Below are 19,324 nucleotides of genomic sequence, written 5' to 3'. Positions count from 1 at the left end.
AGAGCCAAAAAACTTCAGTTTTTTTCCTCCTTGTGCTTAAAAGGCCATAGCAGTTGCATTTTTTCACCTAGAAACCCACATGAGCCCACTAATTGAACTTTGCAATGAAAGGCAATGAAAAAAACACAGCAAAACCAGAAAAAATATAAATGTGTGGTGAAATTGAAAAAAACAAACGCATTTTGTTTATATGGGGGGTATTTGTTTTTACGCCGTTCGTCCTGGGGTAAAACGGACTTGTTATGTATGTTTCTCAAGACGATTACAACGATATGTAACATGTATAACTTTTATATTATGTGATGGCTTGTAAAAAATTCAAACCATTGTTAACATAAATATGTTCTTTAAAATCGCTCCATTCCCAGGCTTATAACGCTTTTATCCTTTGGTCTATGGGGCTGTGTGAGGTGTCATTTTTTGCGCCATGATGTGATCATTCTATCGGTACCTTGATTGCGCATATGCAACTTTTTGATCACTTTTTATTACTATTTTTCTGGATTTGATACGAGCAAAAATGCGCAATTTTCCACTTTGGGACTTTTTTTTACACTTACGCCATTTACCACCTGAGATCGGGAATGTGATTAATTAATAATTTGGGCAATTACGCACGCACAAAACATGTTTATTTATTTATTTTTATTTATAACATGGGAAAAGGGGGGTGATTCAAACTTTTATTTTATGCACACTTATCTCTAATTGATCTATGCTGTATATATTTATACAGCATAGATCAATTAGATCGGCACTAGATTGTTTTCGGCTGCTGCAGCCGAATAAAACCCAGTGCCGAGTCGGGATCAGCGCCATTACGGTGCAGACCCCGTCTGGCAGAGGATGTGTGGATCGCTCCTCCGGGACAAAGTCCCGGGGGGCGATCCACCCTACTAGACCACAAGGTATGAGGGGCAGCAAGCAATCAGATGCAGCTGTCAACTTTGACAGCTGCATCTGATTGCTTGATTATCAACCAAAGAAAAAATTGCAGAACTAATATGTGAATAAAACATATTTATTTAAATCAATAATAAATTACATAATTATCACCATGAGATACACAGAAGTACAAAACTGGAGAGGGGAATAGATGTCAGTGGGTTATATGGGACTAAGGACAAATAAACAGTATAAAGGGGAACACCCTGTGTAAGGCACATCTATATATAATATATATATATATATATATATATATATATATATATATATATATATATATATATATATATGACCTCCTGTATGTGCAGGGCCAACACACAGAGCAAACACAAGTGTCTATAGTGGAAGAAAGTATACCCACTAATCTGACCAGCAAACAATAAGTACAAGCCCAAATTATAGACAGGAGTGAGAAATAAAATAGCCAAACACAGAAGGGAAGGGGGGTGAGCACCAGCTACCACACTGACACCTTACCACTCTCCAGCACAGACAGCCCGACGTACGTTTCGCTCGCTTCATCAGGAGATCATCATCGAGAAAAAAAAAAAACCTAAATAAATTCTTTTATAATGTCTGTCTTATTCTTTGCAGCCATCATCAAGCTTCTTGTAGCTTATCTTCTATTGTTCAGAGTTGCCACAAAAAATATATTTTTTTCAGCACTTATTCACACTAGGGTTATATTGCACAAGTCTCTTATTGCACTTTCAACCCCAGTGAGCAATGTATTCTTTCACACAAAACCTTTTGTGTTTTGTGAACAGGGTCATAGGTTATTGCATAGGTCAGTTATTTATTTCACACCATTCCCATACTTTGCTTATTAATATTGCTTAAAAGTGCTTAAAAGTATTTTTACTTTCACTAGGATGCAGCATATCTTTACAAAGAAAAATTCCAAGATAAATTACTTTCCTTATCTCTTGGTGTCAGTTCAGAGTCCATTAAGCCCAAAGTGTTTCCTATGCGATAAGTCATCAGGGGCTTGTTCCGCTGCTTCTCTTCTGAACTGTTATGACGTATCCATGTGAACAGCTCTGATGATGGCTGCAAACATACTTTCACTTCCATATTTACTCGTGTAATATATATCTTGTGTATTATTTTATTTTTTTAAAACTCTTAATTGCTTACATTTATGTCCTTACTGTATATACCATGTCATTAGCTGAATCTCTCATGTTGCAGACAGGAACTGACAGGAATTCATCTGCTTGATAGGCTGATAGCATATAAAGGAGGATGTGTGTCATACACTGTATAAAATACAAACCTCATTACATTAAATGTTTAAAGCATAAAGGTTTCTTAAGAGACACAGCAATGTTGTATCTGGGCATCTTGGTTTTCTTTCTATCATGTAAGTTTTGATGACAAAATTCTGTTCAATATTATGCTCTATTTCCTTATTCTTGACTAAAAAACTGTTCTATATCTATAAATATATATTTATTATGCAGATGTGCAGAATATCATAATAGACCAAGAGCTTCCCTCTCTACTAAAGAGTAGAGGTCGTCTGTCTACAGCTCGTATAACCTGCCAGATTCAACAAAAATCATCAACCTATATTCACTGGTATGTACAAAAACAAACTAAAATAGAACGAATCCTATATTTCAATCAAGGAAAAATTACCTATGAAGATAAATTTAACACAAACAAATATGAATGCACTGAGGCATTGGACAAATATACACTGCTCATTAATGGTTTAACAGATGAAGATAGTGGCATCTATTACTGTGCAAACTGGGCAATGGAGACATCTGGTTACACACTGATATAAAGCTACAGCAAGTCTGTGCAATTAGCAAACACCTGCTCGTATTCTAAACACTTACCAAGCAAGTCACCACATTTTCACTTTTTGACAAAAACATGAACAAAAAGAACGACAGAATAGGGGAGAATTTATCATTCAGTCTAATAATCCTCCTTTTTGTGGGTGTTTTTTATGCATGAAATATTTATGCACAAAACATTTGTGACATTTTGTTGATTATTCTCACTTGCACAAAGAACTCAAATATGAGAAAATGTTATACCTGATCAAGAGGTGGTAAATGCTTGCACCAGAAATCTGCACTTTTTTTTTATCTTTTACATTTTTGCAAAAAGAATGAATTAGTCCAATGTAGCTGCACAGACCTAAAAAAAACTGAAATAAGAATAGTAAATAATAATATTTTGATTAGAAAAACAGACGTCATTTGTCGTAAAATGACGGCTGTCAAATAAAAACAGCTGTCGTTTTGACAGTGAATAAAATGTGCAAAAGCAATTATAATTCCCCCCCCCCATTTTTCTATTTTTTTAGGGGTTTTTTTAAAGACGCCTGAAACTTTGTGAAAAAGTCAGCCTTACTTTTGGGTCCCCTAATGCAAAGTTCATATACGTCCCTAAGTTTAGGTCTAAATGCACATTTAAGAAAATGTAGATGGAAGCGCACTGTATGCGAAGGTCAGGGCAAGGCCAAACTCCCTACCTCCCTGAGTCAAACTCCCTTCCCCCCATTCTCCCCCCACACACACACACACAGACTCTTCCCCAGACTTTTTCAAGTTTGCCTAATTCCAGTATGTAGTAATAAATTTTCCCCCGTATAGTGCTGGCCAAGTAAAGTCAGGGAAAAATCCCTCCTGCCTAAACATGCAATTCAGACTTTCTGTAAGCCTGCAATGGATGCCACAATAAGTGTGAACAGTTGCACCAATACTATTTTACAAACATACACGTGCAGATAAATATGCGTCCTAAATAGCCTCTTCCACAGACTACTGTTCTTGCAGGTATTAAATTGAATGACATGACTGGTTTATGATGTCTCTGAAGCAGCAAAGCCTTGGGCCTTGTCCACACAACTGTGAGCGAGACCATAATGCACTGTGATTGCAGGTGGGCCACGGATGTACTGCCCATAATCACAGGCAATGTACTTTTGAAGGGGATTAAACTCTATAAAAAAAACAGTCTGGATAAGTTCAGGTCCTACTTTCTTTGCAGTCTGGGCCCCCATCCATACACAGATCTGTTTTCAAAACAGATGTGTGAATGATCCCATTGACATCAATGGGTCCTTTTTCTGCTATAAAAACATACAGTGGCAGTAAAACAGAAGAAACTACCAACACCATATATAATTGTCGCCCAGCTGTAATCATACCAGTGTGGCATCCCACAACGGGTGTTACTAGCTTATACACCACTCGCAAAAGCCTGTACTCTGAGTCAAAGTGGTAATGAAGTTGTACCTAAGTTTTTCCACTAGATGTCGCTAGTATGTATATCTTATATCTAAGTATTGCACAGCTGTAGTACTCAAGGGGTTATTGTTCTTTGTGATTTGTGCACCAATGAGAGCTCTTTTCTCATCTCCACCTATCTGTTCTCTTTCTTCTTTTGCACTTCTCTTCTCACCCATTTACAGACGGTATTACATACCCTGTAGAAAATTGTCACATGGGGAGAGGAAGTGTAGACACTCATTTAGTCAGTCTTAGTCTGGTTCCTGTACAGAGAGGACACAAGCAATAACGGTCCCTACAGCAGTCAAGTATGGCCCTGACTTATGCCAGGTCCCCTGGTAGAGGACAAATCCAGTCTAGTCTGAAACGAGGTAGTGGACAGACACACATGGGAAGAACAGACACCCGTTTCTTGAAAGCAGCACTTCTACACACTATGCAGTGCTAAACGCTCACAGTGAGGACCAAGTCAGGGATCATCCCAGCCCACGCCATGAACATATCCAAAGGTGCAGGACAGTATATTGAAGCAAGAGGAACTGATACAGATAGAGCAAAGTTGCCAGAAGCCTACTTATTCTATCTCGCAGCGCAGGTGTAACCAGAAAATTCCGACCACTCTGCTCAACCCAGGTAATGAGGTCTGGGGCTTGTGTCATCCTAGGAGGACGGATCACCCGGCACTGTAGGGCAATAGGTGGTGCAATGACGAAGGGCACAAGTATTCTCTCTATTCTCAAGTATTCTAGTTCTCCTATCTCTAGAGGTTCCAGCAGAGCACATTACTACTTGGGTTGGGACTCTCGTGACATCCTCCTCTCCACTCCTCTGAATTTACTCTACTTCTCAGCACGCAACTAAGCCAGCGCGGATATACTACCTTTTAAGCTCTCAGCACAAGTCTTGTCAGTCAAGTCCAAAGTATATTATCAAATCAGAAGTTTATTGTCTATTGAGCATTCCAAAGGTAAAGACGAGTTTATTTATGGTAACAGGACTCAATGATTATTACTCAAACACCTACACAGTAATTGCACCTTCCTTGGGTCATCTCCCATTTCTATGTGTGGTGGTACCGATAGTCCTAGTGGGTCACAACTCCACTCTGGACCACTGTGATAAATACTTAAGGGACTTCATCACAGCCCGGCAGGTCACCGACCACAAGGGCAAAGGGTATAGCCAGCCACTCTAAACTAAAAACAGGTGTGCCCCCAAACCTGTGTGCCCAACCGACACTGGCGTCACGACAAACAAACATCTGGCTGAGTTATACTCCTAACGACCACCACAGAAGTGGCCTCACACAGTACGATCTAGCAAGTGACCAGTCGAGCACACACCACACCAGGACCCTTGCAGCTTTGCATTGCAAGGGTTAAAAGCAGTGAGTGAAAACTGAAAGAATAATTGGCATCCTGGGGCATGTCACCTCGCACTGTGTGTTTTGGTTGGTTGCAGCACAAAGGTGCTACTCTAGATTACAGTGTGTTATTTGCTGCCAGGACCAGTATTTTCAATAATGCCAGTGTATAAGTAATATCACCACACCATGACCACTGCCATTACCAACAAACTGTTACTGAATATAAATCTATAGTATACTAAGACAACTATCAGCCAATGACTATACAATGACTATATTGGTAGATACAAGCTCTACTCTGTAACTCACAATTGACATCTCTGATCAGAGTCGCTCATTTTTTTCTTTTTCAAATGGCCCGGGCTATGACTCTTATGAGAATCTGCCAGAGTAGGATGTTAATTTCCTTTCTCCAGCACATATTGTATAGTTTTAGGCCTCCTCTGTGCAGCCTTTACTTGTTAAGCCCCCTCTGAGCCCCCATATAGTAGTTAACTCCCTCTGTATCCCATAGAGTAGCTAGGTCCCCTCTTTATAGTAATTTGGCCATGTCTATGTATCCATAATATCTTAGCAAGGCCCCCACATGCCCCTTATAAATAAGGAAGGCCCCCTTTGGGCATTCATATAGTACCTGTCAGCCTACAAAGCATACCTGTCAGGACAGATGTCGACATTGCGTGACACTAAGCCAGCGGCACGCTCTTCTCCCCCTCTGGGCCCCTGTGCAGCTGAACCAGCTACACATGTATGTCCGCCACTGCAGAGTCACTTGTGGTTTTTGAACTTCAAAGACTGAAATTATTTTTATCTTGTGTAATATTGTTTACTTTTTGTTGATTGTTTTTATACATTTCAGCTGACTTTTAGACTATTTTTTTTTCCGTTTGTATATTAAATATGAATAAATAAATACTAATTTTTATGGGGTATGCCTATATCTTTTTTTATTTGTAACTACTGCACAATTGGTTCTAACTTACCTTAATGAATTTAATGTGTTTTTATAAATATATTTTTTCATGTTATTTGCTGTTTTGTTTTACAGAAATCAATAGTACAGGCAATTTTAAGAAACTTTGTAATTGGGTTTATTAGGCGAAAAATGAATTTTTATCATGAAAAAGCAGTTTGAAGCTCTCCCCCCCATCTTCATGGTTTCCCTATGGAGAAAGGGAAACAAGGCACCAAAACAAGAAAACAAAGAGTTAATTTACAGCAACATCACAGGCTCTCTCCTCTGACAGTCACCACTGACCTATCTGACCTCTGAATAGCATTCTGAATAGCTCCCCCGCTGAGTAATCCTTTGTTCTCGGCTCTCTGCTGCCGACATTTCTCCTCTGTCTCTCCTCCCCCCTCCCCTCTCTTTAGCTCAGACAGGATCCGACTGATAAAAAAAACAGTCTAGATTTCCTGATTCTGAGCAGTGGATGACAGAAAGGAGGGGGAGGGGCTAGGAAAAGGCTTTTTAAATGCAGATAATGGCATATTTGCCTAATAAACCCAATTACAAAGGTTCTTAAAATCGTCTGGACTATTGATTTCTGCAAAAAAAAAAAAAAAATTAAAATTAAACGACAGTGACTCTTTAACCAAGGGATGAAATGGAAGGATTTGTGGTTGGCTGAAGGACAGATATCAGACGGTCATTGCTAAAGCAAATCTATAACCACCCTAACATTGCCCCCCCCCCCACCCAACCTTCGGTATTGTTATGTAGACTTTCTCAGCCAATGCCAAATGTGGTGGAGGCCAAGTGGTTGACCAGGAGCAGCCATATGGGGGGGGGGGTAGCACAGAGTTAGGGCTGAACTCCCTTTATTTTTATAATCAGCACATAATTCTAGATCTCAGACCTTATTATCATAGAATGATGCAACATTGCTAAGATATGTGAGCATTTTCTAGGATGGGAACACTAGGTTTCTGTTTGCAAATGCAAACTCCTTTTTTAAGTATAACAGCAGCTGCATCAGCTCCTGGAAGTCTGTCAATATTTCAATAAGGCACATGTACCCTTTAACCAACATTTAACCAAGAATAGTGACTCAGATTCAGATCAGCTTCATGTGTTTTTGCAAGGTAATATTACACAGTGTTTATTACAAAGTATTTGGTTCTGGAACCAAGCTCATCGTAACAGGTAGGTCCCAAACTTAATCTTACAATTATTAACACTGCTAACAATTAGCAATAGCAATCTTATGTATTTTCATTCTTCTCATTTTAAATTAATAATTTTACATTCCACACATATTTGGCCACTTTGTTTTTTTAATATATCATTTCATATATCATTTATATATCAAAAATGATATATATCATATTTACTGTATATATCCTTTAGGTAGGTGGCTTTTCTTTTATTAATATGAAGTTTCATAATGCTTTGATTTAGATCATAAATAAGAACAAAATATAATGGACTGTAGTATTACCTGTGTGCCAGTTCAGAGCATGTATTTATATTGTTTTTTATTTTATATTTTATTTTATATTTATTATGTTATATTTGTATGTTATACAATATGTATTATATGTAATAAGTTTTATTATGATAGCATCATTTATTTATTACTCTATATATTAATTCCACTGTGTTAATCTTCATATATGTAGATCAATGCTTAAACTTATGAAAGTGACCATATAAGTGTCCATAAAGAAGAATCTGCAGCACTCACCAAAACTTGTGGGATATATTTATTGCAGGTTAGCAGATGCACAGGGCTATGCATCTGTTAACCTGCAATAAATATATCTCACAAGATTCATTGAGTGCTGTGCATTCTTATTATAATTATTTGAAGCACTTACCTTTGTATCATGGTGAGTCTAGCAGTGCCTTCTTGCATCACGATGGGTCTAGCAGTGCCTGCTATCTTTGAACTTTGTGGTAATTAAGTTTTTTCATTCAGACAGAGAATAGATTACCTGTCGGGACTGAAAGGCGCTGTGCAGCAATGTCCCGATGTTGTTACATGCCAGTGAAGACACTAATAGGCTTTGAGAGAGATTGCTGGGTCACAGTGGGGACTATGAAGGTACCACCATGCTTAAGTGAAGAGCCCAGCAGGCAGTGAGAGACTGGCTGCTATATTGCTAAGGGCAATGTGATTTTTGGCCACAGGCTGATATAGCTCTGTGTTATGGGGCTAGCGATCAGTTAATGACAAAGCAAATGTAAATTCCTAAACTGATCGGGTTCAAAAATCATTGGTCACCGGTCGTACAGCTCCCTGTGTAATTGGAGATTTGTGGCCAATGGCTTATTGTAGCCAGGTGACCAAGTTATCTAGTTGGTGCAGCCCTGGCCACATGATTACTGAGCCCTGTAAGAAAGACTTATCCATTGAAGTCTAGCATAATGAGCATAATGACTAAATTAGTGAGGCTAAAAAGGACAGTCACATGCATGTAAAGAGGAGTTCAGTTAGTTTATAAAGCTTCCAATATTGCAATATTATGCAAAGACCCCAAAGCATGCCTGCCACAATGAGTAGTCCGAGATAGTGTTGTAGCAGCCGTGAGAACTCACAAAGAAAAAGGGGAACATATTTCCTAAGTGACTGGTGCAAACTTGGAAGTTGCGCATACACGGACAAGGAAAATTAGAAAAAAAACTGAATTGCAGATTTTTCTGTCACATCATATATTATAAAAATGATTCAAAAATCCCATTTACACCAAAGAGGTACAATTTAAGACTACATGTTATAGTGCAAATAAAGATTTCTCAAACAGCCCTATTGAAGGGGAAAAAAAAAGTTATTGGGGTCAGAAAATGACAATTTTATTGGGCGATAAAAGTAGTTTTAGGCCATGTGCACACACTGTCTTTTTTACTAAAATAATGCCCCCCATTTTAATTTAAAATAACCACCTTTGTTTTTTTCAGTCTTTAATGATTTCCACTGAAGTCTATGGAAACAAGGGCCATTAGTTCACACAATGTATAAAATAATAGCCGCTGTTTGCAGCAGCGATGACATTAATGTTTGTGTCTGTTATTTAGTGAACAGCAGCTATTATTTTACGTTGTTCACACATAGAACTTTAAAATAGCCACACCCAAAATGTGTTTAAAAGCGCCATGTTGAACCTAAACTTGAATATTTTACCAGAGGCCGTCATTGTGATGATGGCCGATGTAGTATGTTAAACAATGTCCGTTATTTGAGTCTCAAAACAATGATCGTTATTTTGAGTATCAAATAAATCATTACGTGAACATGGCCTTAAAATAGTTAAATAATGCATTAAGCTATCAATGTAGTTGGACTGACCTACAGAATCAAGACATGACGGTTTTTCCATAAGGTGCACTGCACAAAAACAGACTCCCCAACTATAGCATTATTGCATTTTTTTTTTCACCCAAAAAAGAATAATATATAGTTTGCTCTATATTTTTATGGTAAAATAAAAGGTGTCATTCTAAAGTACGATTAATTCTGTGGGGAAAAAAATAAAAGCTCAAAAAGCTCTGTCTGTACATGAAAATAAAAGTAATGGTTCTTAGAAAGCAAGGAGGGAAAAGGGAAACACAAAAATGAAAATTGGCCAAAATAGGCTGTGTCATTAAAGGGTTAAGCTTATTTTATATATGTATTGTTTACAAATTATAAAAACATACAATTACACAGAGTGCAAATGCTGTAATTTCTTTTAGATGAGAAGGCAAAGGAACCAGATGTGACTATATTAGCTTCCCGCAAGAGTTATGTTAAGACGAAAAAGTCTGCAACTTTACTGTGCAACCTGCAGAATTTCTTCCCTGATGTGATTGATGTGTCGTGGACAGTGGCTGAAAGCAATACAGAGCTTGAATCAGCGCAAGGGGAAATTATAACAAATCCATACAGCAAAAAGTCCTCATTGCACAGCTGGATTTCAATCCAAGAAAATGATATAGGCAATATTTATAAGTGCAGATACAAACATGAGGGCAAAGCATGGGTAGAAGTAGAGTATAAGACAGGTAAGTCTTATCTTTTATAAACAATTCTTTAGGGCGAGAAATATTTGGACAGTGACACAAGTTTTGTTATTTTAGCTGTTTACAAAAACATGTTCAGAAATACAATTCTATATATAATATGGGCTGAAAGTGCACACTCCCAGCTGCAATATGAGAGTTTCCACATCCAAATCGGAGAAAGGGTTTAGGAATCATAGCTCTGTAATGCATAGCCTCCTCTTTTTCAAGGGACCAAAAGTAATTGGACAATGGACTCTAAGCGTCTCCCTCGTTAACCTGTAATCAATGAAGTAGTTAAAAGGTCTGGGGTTGATTCCAGGTGTGTGGTTTTGCATTTGGAAGCTGTTGCTGTGACCAGACAACATGCGGTCAAAGGAACTCTCAATTGAGGTGAAGCAGAACATCCTGAGGCTGAAAAAAAAGAAAAAAATCCTTTAGAGAGATAGCAGACATGCTTGGAGTAGCAAAATCAACAGTCGGGTACATTCTGAGAAAAAAGGAATTGACTGGTGAGCTTGGGAACTCAAAAAGGCCTTGGCGTCCACGGAAGACAACAGTGGTGGATGATGGCCGCATACTTTCTTTGGTGAAGAAGAACCCGTTCACAACATCAACTGAAGTCCAGAACACTCTCAGGGAAGTAGGTGTATCTGTCTCTAAGTCAACAGTAAAGAGAAGACTCCATGAAAGTAAATACAAAGGGTTCACATCTAGATGCAAACCATTCATCTATTCCAAAAATAGACAGGCCAGAGTTACATTTGCCGAAAAACACCTCAAGAAGCCAACTCAGTTCTGGAAAAGTATTCTATGGACAGATGAGACAAAGATCAACCTGTACCAGAAGTATGGGAAGAAAAAAGTTTGGAGAAGAAAGGGAACGGCACATGATCCAAGGCACACCACATCCTCTGTAAAACATGGTGGAGGCAACGTGATGGCATGGACATGCATGGCTTTCAATGGCACTGGGTCACTTGAGTTTATTGATGACATAACAGCAGACAAGAGTAGCCGGATGAATTCTGAAGTGTACCGGGATATACTTTCAGCCCAGATTCAGCCAAATGCTGCAAAGTTGATTGGACGGCGCTTCATAGTACAGATGGACAATAACCCCAAACATACAGCCAAAGCTACCCAGGAGTTCATGAGTGCAAAAAAGTGGAACATTCTGCAATGGCCAAGTCAATCACCAGATCTAAACCCAATTGAGCATGCATTTCACTTGCTCAAATCCAGACTTAAGACGGAAAGACCCACAAACAAGCAAGACCTGAAGGCTGCGGCTGTAAAGGCCTGGCAAAGCATTAAGAAGGAGGAAACCCAGCGTTTGGTGATGTCCATGGGTTCCAGACTTAAGGCAGTGATTGCCTCCAAAGGATTCGCAACAAAATATTGAAAAAAAAAATATTTTGTTTGGGTTATGTTTATTTGTCCAATTACTTTTGAGCTCCTAAAATGTGGAGTGTTTGTAAAGAAATGTGTACAATTCCTACACTTTCTATCAGATATTTTTGTTCAACCCTTCAAATTAAACGTTACAATCTGCACTTGAATTCTGTTGTAGAGGTTTCATTTCAAATCCAATGCGGTGGCATGCAGAGCCCAACTCTGTGTCACTGTCCAAATATTTCTGGCCCTAACTGTAGATCCACTGTGTAAAGGTCTCTACTGAAAGGGTCTTTTCCTAGTCATCTTTTGACAATCTATTTTTCAATCTATATCCAACATTATTTGCAGTTTCGTTTCTGAGAGAAGTCTTTTGGGCTAAGTTTTTTTTTTGTCTGACTGGCTTGGGATGTAATGTAAAAAAAATAAAAAAATGCCTACCCAGATCCTCCTGCCGCTGCTATTTTCCTGGCATCCGACCCCTGCAGCTGTTCTTCCTAGCTCCTGGGTTTATGCATGTTCCTTCACAAATGAAACACAGGAACCAGGAAAAGGACAGCAGGGAAGACCAGGAGGTGGGAAAATGGGAGCAGCAGGGGGATGGGGCAGGTGAGTATACTTCTTTGTTATTTGCACTGCAGCCCAAGGCAGTTAAACGAAGATCCTCCCTGACCAGAAAACCCCTTTTAAGCAACTCTGTACCCACAATCTGACCCCCCCCCCCCAAACCACTTGTACCTTCGGCTAGATGCTTTTAATCCAAGATCTGTCCTGCGGTCCATTCGGCAGGTGATGCAGTTATTGTCCTAAAAAACAACTTTTAAGCGTGCAGCCCGTGCCAAACTGGAGTATCTGTGCCCTAACTTTGCACCACCCCTTTGTCCCTGCTTCCCACCCTCTTCCTCATTAGGAATGCTCCAGGAAGATTGCCTTCTATTCCCCACATGTGGCAGCCCGGCACATGGGCTGGATCGTTAAGGACCTGTGCAATGTTCAGCATGGAGAAAATGTTTCAGTTAGATTCCTAATGATAAAGAGGGTGGGGAGGAGGGACAGAGGGGTGGTGCAAAGTTAGGGCACAGATACTTCCGTTTGGACCGGGCTGCAAGTTAAAAAATTAGTTTTTTTAGGACAATAACTGCATCACCTGCCGAACGGACCCCAGGACAGCAGGTTAAAGGCTTCTAACCGGCTGTTATTTCTCTCAAATAGCAGTCAATACTTATTTATCTGTAGAAAGTTTCAAGTTTGCTGTATAGAAGTAGAGGTAGATTTATCAAAGGATGTAAAATAAACCCTGGTGTAAACTGCCCACAGCAACCAATCACAGCTCAATTTTCAGCTCTAATAAAATGAAAGTAGCTGTAATTGGTTACTGTGGCCAGTTTACACCAGGGTTTATTTTACACCCTTTGATAAATCTGGGCCATGTAGTTTAATGTTAAAGTTCTAGCTGCATGGATCCATCACTCAAATTTACAGCATTGCATTTACAGTGTCACAATGTGCAGAAAATTTGTGTTTGCGTTAGGTACATTTACTATTAAATTGAGGGGTAGGGGGGTAACTTCCACTGTAGCAGCCATAGCAGCTGCTATGGGGCCCACTGCCTCAGGGGGCCTTGTTGCCTGCTCCTGCAATACACTGGGCCCCCTGAGCTGTCATCATTTGCATCATTAAGTAGCCAAGTGGGCCTCCCAGGTTCTGCAAATGTCCCTTGACCTGCAACCACTCCAGACAAGCCCTTGCAGTTTTGAATAAACTTGATGGCTTAGTGGACAGTCAGGAAGGGGGTGCCCCATTCAAAAGTTTGCTATGGGGCCCAGCCATTTCTCGTTACACCCCTGTTGAGGGCTACGGGGATTATGTGTATATTGCAGTTTATATATTTTTTTGGACTTTTTTTTTTTTACTTTTATACTGTCCCACTATGGGGACTTCACTATTTGATCGCCTTAGGACAGGTACATTAGACTTGGCAGAGCCTGATCAGCCACCGTAGTTATCGGGGTGTCTCTCATAGACATTGCTGATCAGGTTCTGCCTTAGGGCTGAGCCTTAACAGCCACCGAAGGCCTGATGGTGAAAAGAGGGAGAATTCTCCCTCTGTTCTGCCCTATAGATGCTGTAATCGCAGAACCTATAGGGTTAACTGCAATATTGCCTCAGCCCGGGTCTCAGCAGTTCTGGCAGGTTCCTGGCTATCACTGACACCCCCGGCCTGCAGATGGCATGGGCATAGCTTCTGCGTCTCTGTAATCCCAGTCAGGTACCAGCAAGTCCATTCGTGAGAACAGCTGTGTAAATAGGACAGGCCGATGCATGATTTTGCTGGATTTTAAGGTTGTTTATTCTGGATTAAGTAAACTTGATCTTGTCTTATTTATTAATTATTCCATGCATTTGTACTTTACAGAATATTTGAAAGATCATAAATGGACAGATGGGAATAATTGTACTTACATTTCAGGTAACTATGCTTGAAACACTAAGAAACCTCTACATGTAGTGTATAACATATGTTGGTGTAAAGGCTATTGGTACCTTAAAAGGCAATATTTTATCTTTTTCTCTGTTCTTATTACAGTGTGGAAAAAAATACATTTTCTCCATAGGCCTTTATGAAAAATGTCCTCAGATTCATCTGTAAAGTCCTCCTATTTCACATATACTGCTTGCCTTTGTCTCATTCACAGTAAAGTCTGTCAAAGAAGCAGCGTGATGTGTCCAGGCACCTAACTTTCCCCTCCTGAGCGATCATCTTAGTCAGGGGTGTTTAACCTTCAGCCAAACTGAAATTTCCACCATTGTACTTTTACAACAGCTGGAGGGCCACGGGTTATTTACCCTCAGGTCTAAGCTGATATATGACTTAATACTCAGAAAATCCTTTGTAAAAGTTTCAATAGCCAGGAGCACTGTAGACAAGCGGGAAAGGTGTCAAGCCATCGGTGGGGGATCAGTGTATACACCTATATGTTTTTGTGCATTTTCTTTTTAGATCACTGGAATATCCCTTTAAATTACCATCCGTTTGAGGAGATGGATTTGAAATTAGTAGAGATGAGCGAACCGGGTTCAGGTTCGAGTCGATCCGAACCCGAACGTTCCGCATTTGATTAGCAGTGGCTGTTGAACTTGCATAAAGCTTGAAGGTTTTCTGGAAAACGTGGATGCAGCCAATGACTATATCCATGTTTTCCACATAGCCTTAGGGCTTTATCCAACTTCAGCAGCCACCGCTAATCAAATGCCGAAAGTTCGGGTTCAGATAGACTCGAGCATGCTCCAGGTTCGCTCATCTCTAGAAATTAGAGATAAGTAAATTTACAGGAGGAACAAAGCAAATCACTTCCTTCTTCTCCCAGCACCCGGGATGGAGTGGCAAGGACCAGAGCAGACTTCAATGCCCACAGCCTGATGAGCAGAATGCTGGTAGGAACAAAGTGCTTTGCTTCATTCCCGCTGTAAATTTGCTCATCTGTAATTGCAATAATCTATTAATTGCTGGGCTGAATGTATTCATCAAAGGGGATGTCGTGGTGTCGGCCATTCCTATTCACTATTGAAGTAAACTTGTACATCTTTTATATGCAGTCATACCATGAAGAATTTCTCAGATCTTTCTAGAGCTGATTACTAGTGAAATAAATGCATGGTAGAATATGGCTTTAAAAAAATACATGAATGAGATGAAGTTAATAGTAAAAATCCTCAAATTTCTAGTTGAAATATGTTAGGAATTATAACTGGTGAATCAGCAATGGGTTAATGGTGCCCAAGACTCATTGATGCCCATGGGGAATAAATGTTAGCCTGTCTGGTCCTATCTCACCATTGGCTAGGGTAGAAAGGTGTCATCCAGTGAAAGCATCTATCCTGGCCATTGCTGAAATCAGAACTGGAATTTGGAGCAACGGATGAAGGTTTCCTGTTTTCCTGTTTTCCTGTAATGGACCCTGCCACACTTGTTTAGGAATGGTCTGAGGAACATGATAAAGAACTCAATGTTACCAACTTGGTCTTTAAAGTGACTCTGTACCTACAATCTGACCCCCTTCCCCCCCCCCCCCAAAACCGCTTGTACCTTCAGATACTTTCAGATGCTTTTAATCCAAGATCTGTCCTGGGGTCCGTTTGGCAGGAGATGCAGCTATTGTCCTAAAAAACAAACTGGCAGTCCCGTGCCCAACGGCCGGGGCTTAGATTGTGTATGCATTAGGTCTGCATAACCTCTCTGTCCTGCCTTCCCACCCCCGCATCATTAGGAATGCTCCAGGCAGATTGTCTCCTATTCCTCACCTGTGTCAGCACTGCACATGGGCTGGATCGTTAAGGCACCTGTGCAATGTTCAGACAGGAGAAAATGTTCCAGTGGCAATCCTAATGATGAAGAGGGTGGGAAGGAGGGACAGAGGGGCACAGATAATCCCGTTGGGGCTGCCAGTTTAAAAGTTGCTTTTTAGGACAATAACTGCATTACCTGCCGAACGGTCCACAGGACAGATCTTGGATTAAAACCAGCTATCCGAAGGGGGGGGGGGGGGTCAGATTGTGGGTACAGAGTCGCTTTAAAGGGGTTGTCCAGCGAAAATCTTTTTCTTTCAAGTCAACTGGTGTAAGAAAGTTATGAAGATTTGTAATTTACTTCTATTAAAAAATCTTTGGCTGTCATGGCATGATGGGAGTTGTAGTTTTGCAACAGCTGGAGAGTCAAAGTTCCCTACGCCTGCTCTATTGGATGTGATTTAGAAAACCAGTCTATTAGAGACCTCCATCTCACAACTGCAGGACTGTAAACATACAGACTACATAAACATTTCATACTAACATATCTTTTTTACTATTTTTAATCTTGCAGATGATGTAGGAGAAAAACCTAGAATTCTTCGAACAGCACAGCTCATCTATGCTCTCCTGCTCTTAAAGGGTTTCATGTATTGTCCACTACTGCTTTTCTTTAACTACAAAGCCTCAGAATAGTTTTTTTCCCCTAAATCAAATACATAGTATACTTTGCACAGAAAAATTATTTTAAAAAAAGCTTGCATCCTAATTATGCAGTAGTATTATACTTATATCTAAATATATCTAAATAGTAGCCATAATTTTACCAAATATATTATTACTCAAAATATATGCAATAATATTACTATTCAATAACAAACTGCTACCACTGTATTTGTCAAAAAGAAATTCAGAGGCAAAAAAGGTGCCAGAATATGCCAAAAATCTGTCTTAGGCTTTGTTTACACAACGTCAAAAAAAGAGAAAAAAAACATCTGCTTTTTCTATTAAAAAAGACGTCCGTTATTGCCGCAATTTAACTAACTGCAATGCATTAAAGTCAATGAAATGACGGATTTCCAATGCACACAATGTATAAAATGACGCTCTGGAATTAAGGGCGCTTCATAAATAAATAATAATAAAAATTATATCTGAGTGGACGTCAAAATAATGATCATGTTAATTATTTTCATATGTCATTTTTTTTTGTTGTTCACATACAGTTTTTCTTTTTACCATCCTCTTCCGTTTTTACGATGAAATTCAAAGAACTTTTCAATTAAAGACACATCCAAAGGCCAATTAGTAACCCAAATTAGAATAATGTACAGTACCAGCAGCTATTATTGCACTTACGGGTGGCCAATTCCACGTCTGTGTTCCGTGCAGAACACGCAAAGTGTGAATGTGGCCTTAAGATGCAACAAATGTTGCTATATATATATAGAGCCTCAAACTTTCAGACTTTTTTTTTTTCCATTTGGAAAATTTTTGAGCCAGTGTTTTCCAATTCCCATTTAAAACATTTTATGCATGTTTTTGGCTATAGCAAATGCTAAACAGCAATATGCAAAGCAGTTGTTTGTTTTTTGGGGGTATGTTTTGCTTTTGTGTAGAGATGAGCAAAGCAGCTGGAAATTCGCGAGCTTCACAAATTTTCAGTCAAACTCGTTAAGATTCACAAATTGAATCTTAACGAATTTCATTAAAACAGCCAAAATCATAGTGGCTACAATACTGGGACTACTACAGAAGGACAAATTTGTTAAAGCATGTTGTTGTAGAAGTGTCAAAAATGGGAAAATCACAATTTAAAAAAAGTCAATCCGCCAGTCAATCATTTAATTTCTGATATTCCTCTCCTCTCTGTCCCTATATCTCTCTGTTAGTCTCTTCCTGCTCTGCTCTAGCTGCCTGCTGCCATCCTGCTCTCTCCTCCACACACAGCCGACTGGCCACCTCCATTACCGAACCGCCTTATATAGAGGGTGAGGGTGAGGGTGAGGTGCTAACATCACAGAGGGGTCTGCAGCTGATTGGACGGGCACCAGGGGATTATGGTTAATCCCTTTTTCCCACCCAGTGGCGCATCAGGCAGCATGTGCGGATGCCATTTTGTTTTCTTTGTGAATTTTCTTAACGAATCGGCGGGAATTTGCTTTGCGGATTGAAGAAAATTGACAGCGCGACTCGTAGCAATTTTTGATTCGCTTCGCTCATCTCTACTTTTGTGTGTACCAATAAACATCCAAAAAGTGTTTAAAAAGATAGGACTCAAAACAGAGGGCTGGAAAAAAAAAAAAACATTCCAAAACACAGGGGGAAAAAAAAACACCTGAAAGTTTCAGATGTTTTCTCAGCTTAAAATACATCACAAAAAAGAAAACAACTGTTTACGTATGTGCCCTGCCATGCATTTTTTTTAATTTGGGATTTTTTTTAAGTGTTGGATAACCCCCTTAACCCTCCCCAGCTAGATATATAGCCTGCACTGATGCAATGTTCACAGCATTCAAATGTCTTTGCTATAGATTCTGTTATATATTATAACATAATATATAACATAAACATAAATACAAAATGCAATAACAATCAGGTGCCATTTCTTCAGGCTCATTCTTGAGACTAGACTTTTTATTTCAAATAAAATAGCTGCTACAGAAAAGTAAGACCAAAAGTTGCACCTTGTCGAAACACCAAATGTACGACTAATTTTACAGGACACCACAAACAGTATTTTCCCATGAGAAGAAGTACTGTGAAAGAAAGCAACTGTGTACTCACCGCACTGCTGAGATGGGAAACATATGGTTAGAGGTATTAGGTCTCAGACAGTTTCCACTGGATAATATCTCTTTCTTAAATGTGGTAGCTACAGTACATGCAGTTTATAAAACATTTTCCCACTTTCCTTGAGTTAGAGACTTTGTTATAATCCAAAGCTGCATTCATAATTCTATTGTTTGATATATGCAGCTAATCTCCAACAAAAACCATTGAGATTTTATGTAGATTTGAAGAGATTTAAGCCCTTGTAATGGCAGAGGTGAAACAGTCTGTAAAAGCAAACATTTTGAAATTCTGCAGTCAGTGTTG

The 19,324-nt window shown here is 39.4% G+C and overlaps 1 protein-coding gene across 1 annotated transcript; it reads left to right on the top strand.

The window, feature by feature from the left end:
• The first annotated feature begins 2,255 nt into the window (after nucleotides 1–2,255).
• On the top strand, nucleotides 2,256–17,378 carry LOC138784182 (immunoglobulin kappa light chain-like). The gene is made up of 6 exons (XM_069959693.1): nucleotides 2,256–2,308; nucleotides 2,409–2,720; nucleotides 7,610–7,708; nucleotides 10,238–10,546; nucleotides 14,355–14,408; nucleotides 16,800–17,378. Exons 1-6 carry the CDS (start codon nucleotides 2,272–2,274, stop codon nucleotides 16,919–16,921), a joined length of 933 nt encoding a protein of 310 aa, XP_069815794.1. The 5' UTR covers nucleotides 2,256–2,271; the 3' UTR covers nucleotides 16,922–17,378.
• The last annotated feature ends 1,946 nt before the right edge of the window (nucleotides 17,379–19,324 follow it).

Source organism: Dendropsophus ebraccatus, chromosome 2 (genome assembly GCF_027789765.1).
Source record: "Dendropsophus ebraccatus isolate aDenEbr1 chromosome 2, aDenEbr1.pat, whole genome shotgun sequence".
Taxonomy (NCBI): domain Eukaryota; kingdom Metazoa; phylum Chordata; class Amphibia; order Anura; family Hylidae; genus Dendropsophus; species Dendropsophus ebraccatus.
Note: the sequence above shows the minus strand (reverse complement) of the source record. Positions and strands in the feature narration are given on the sequence as shown.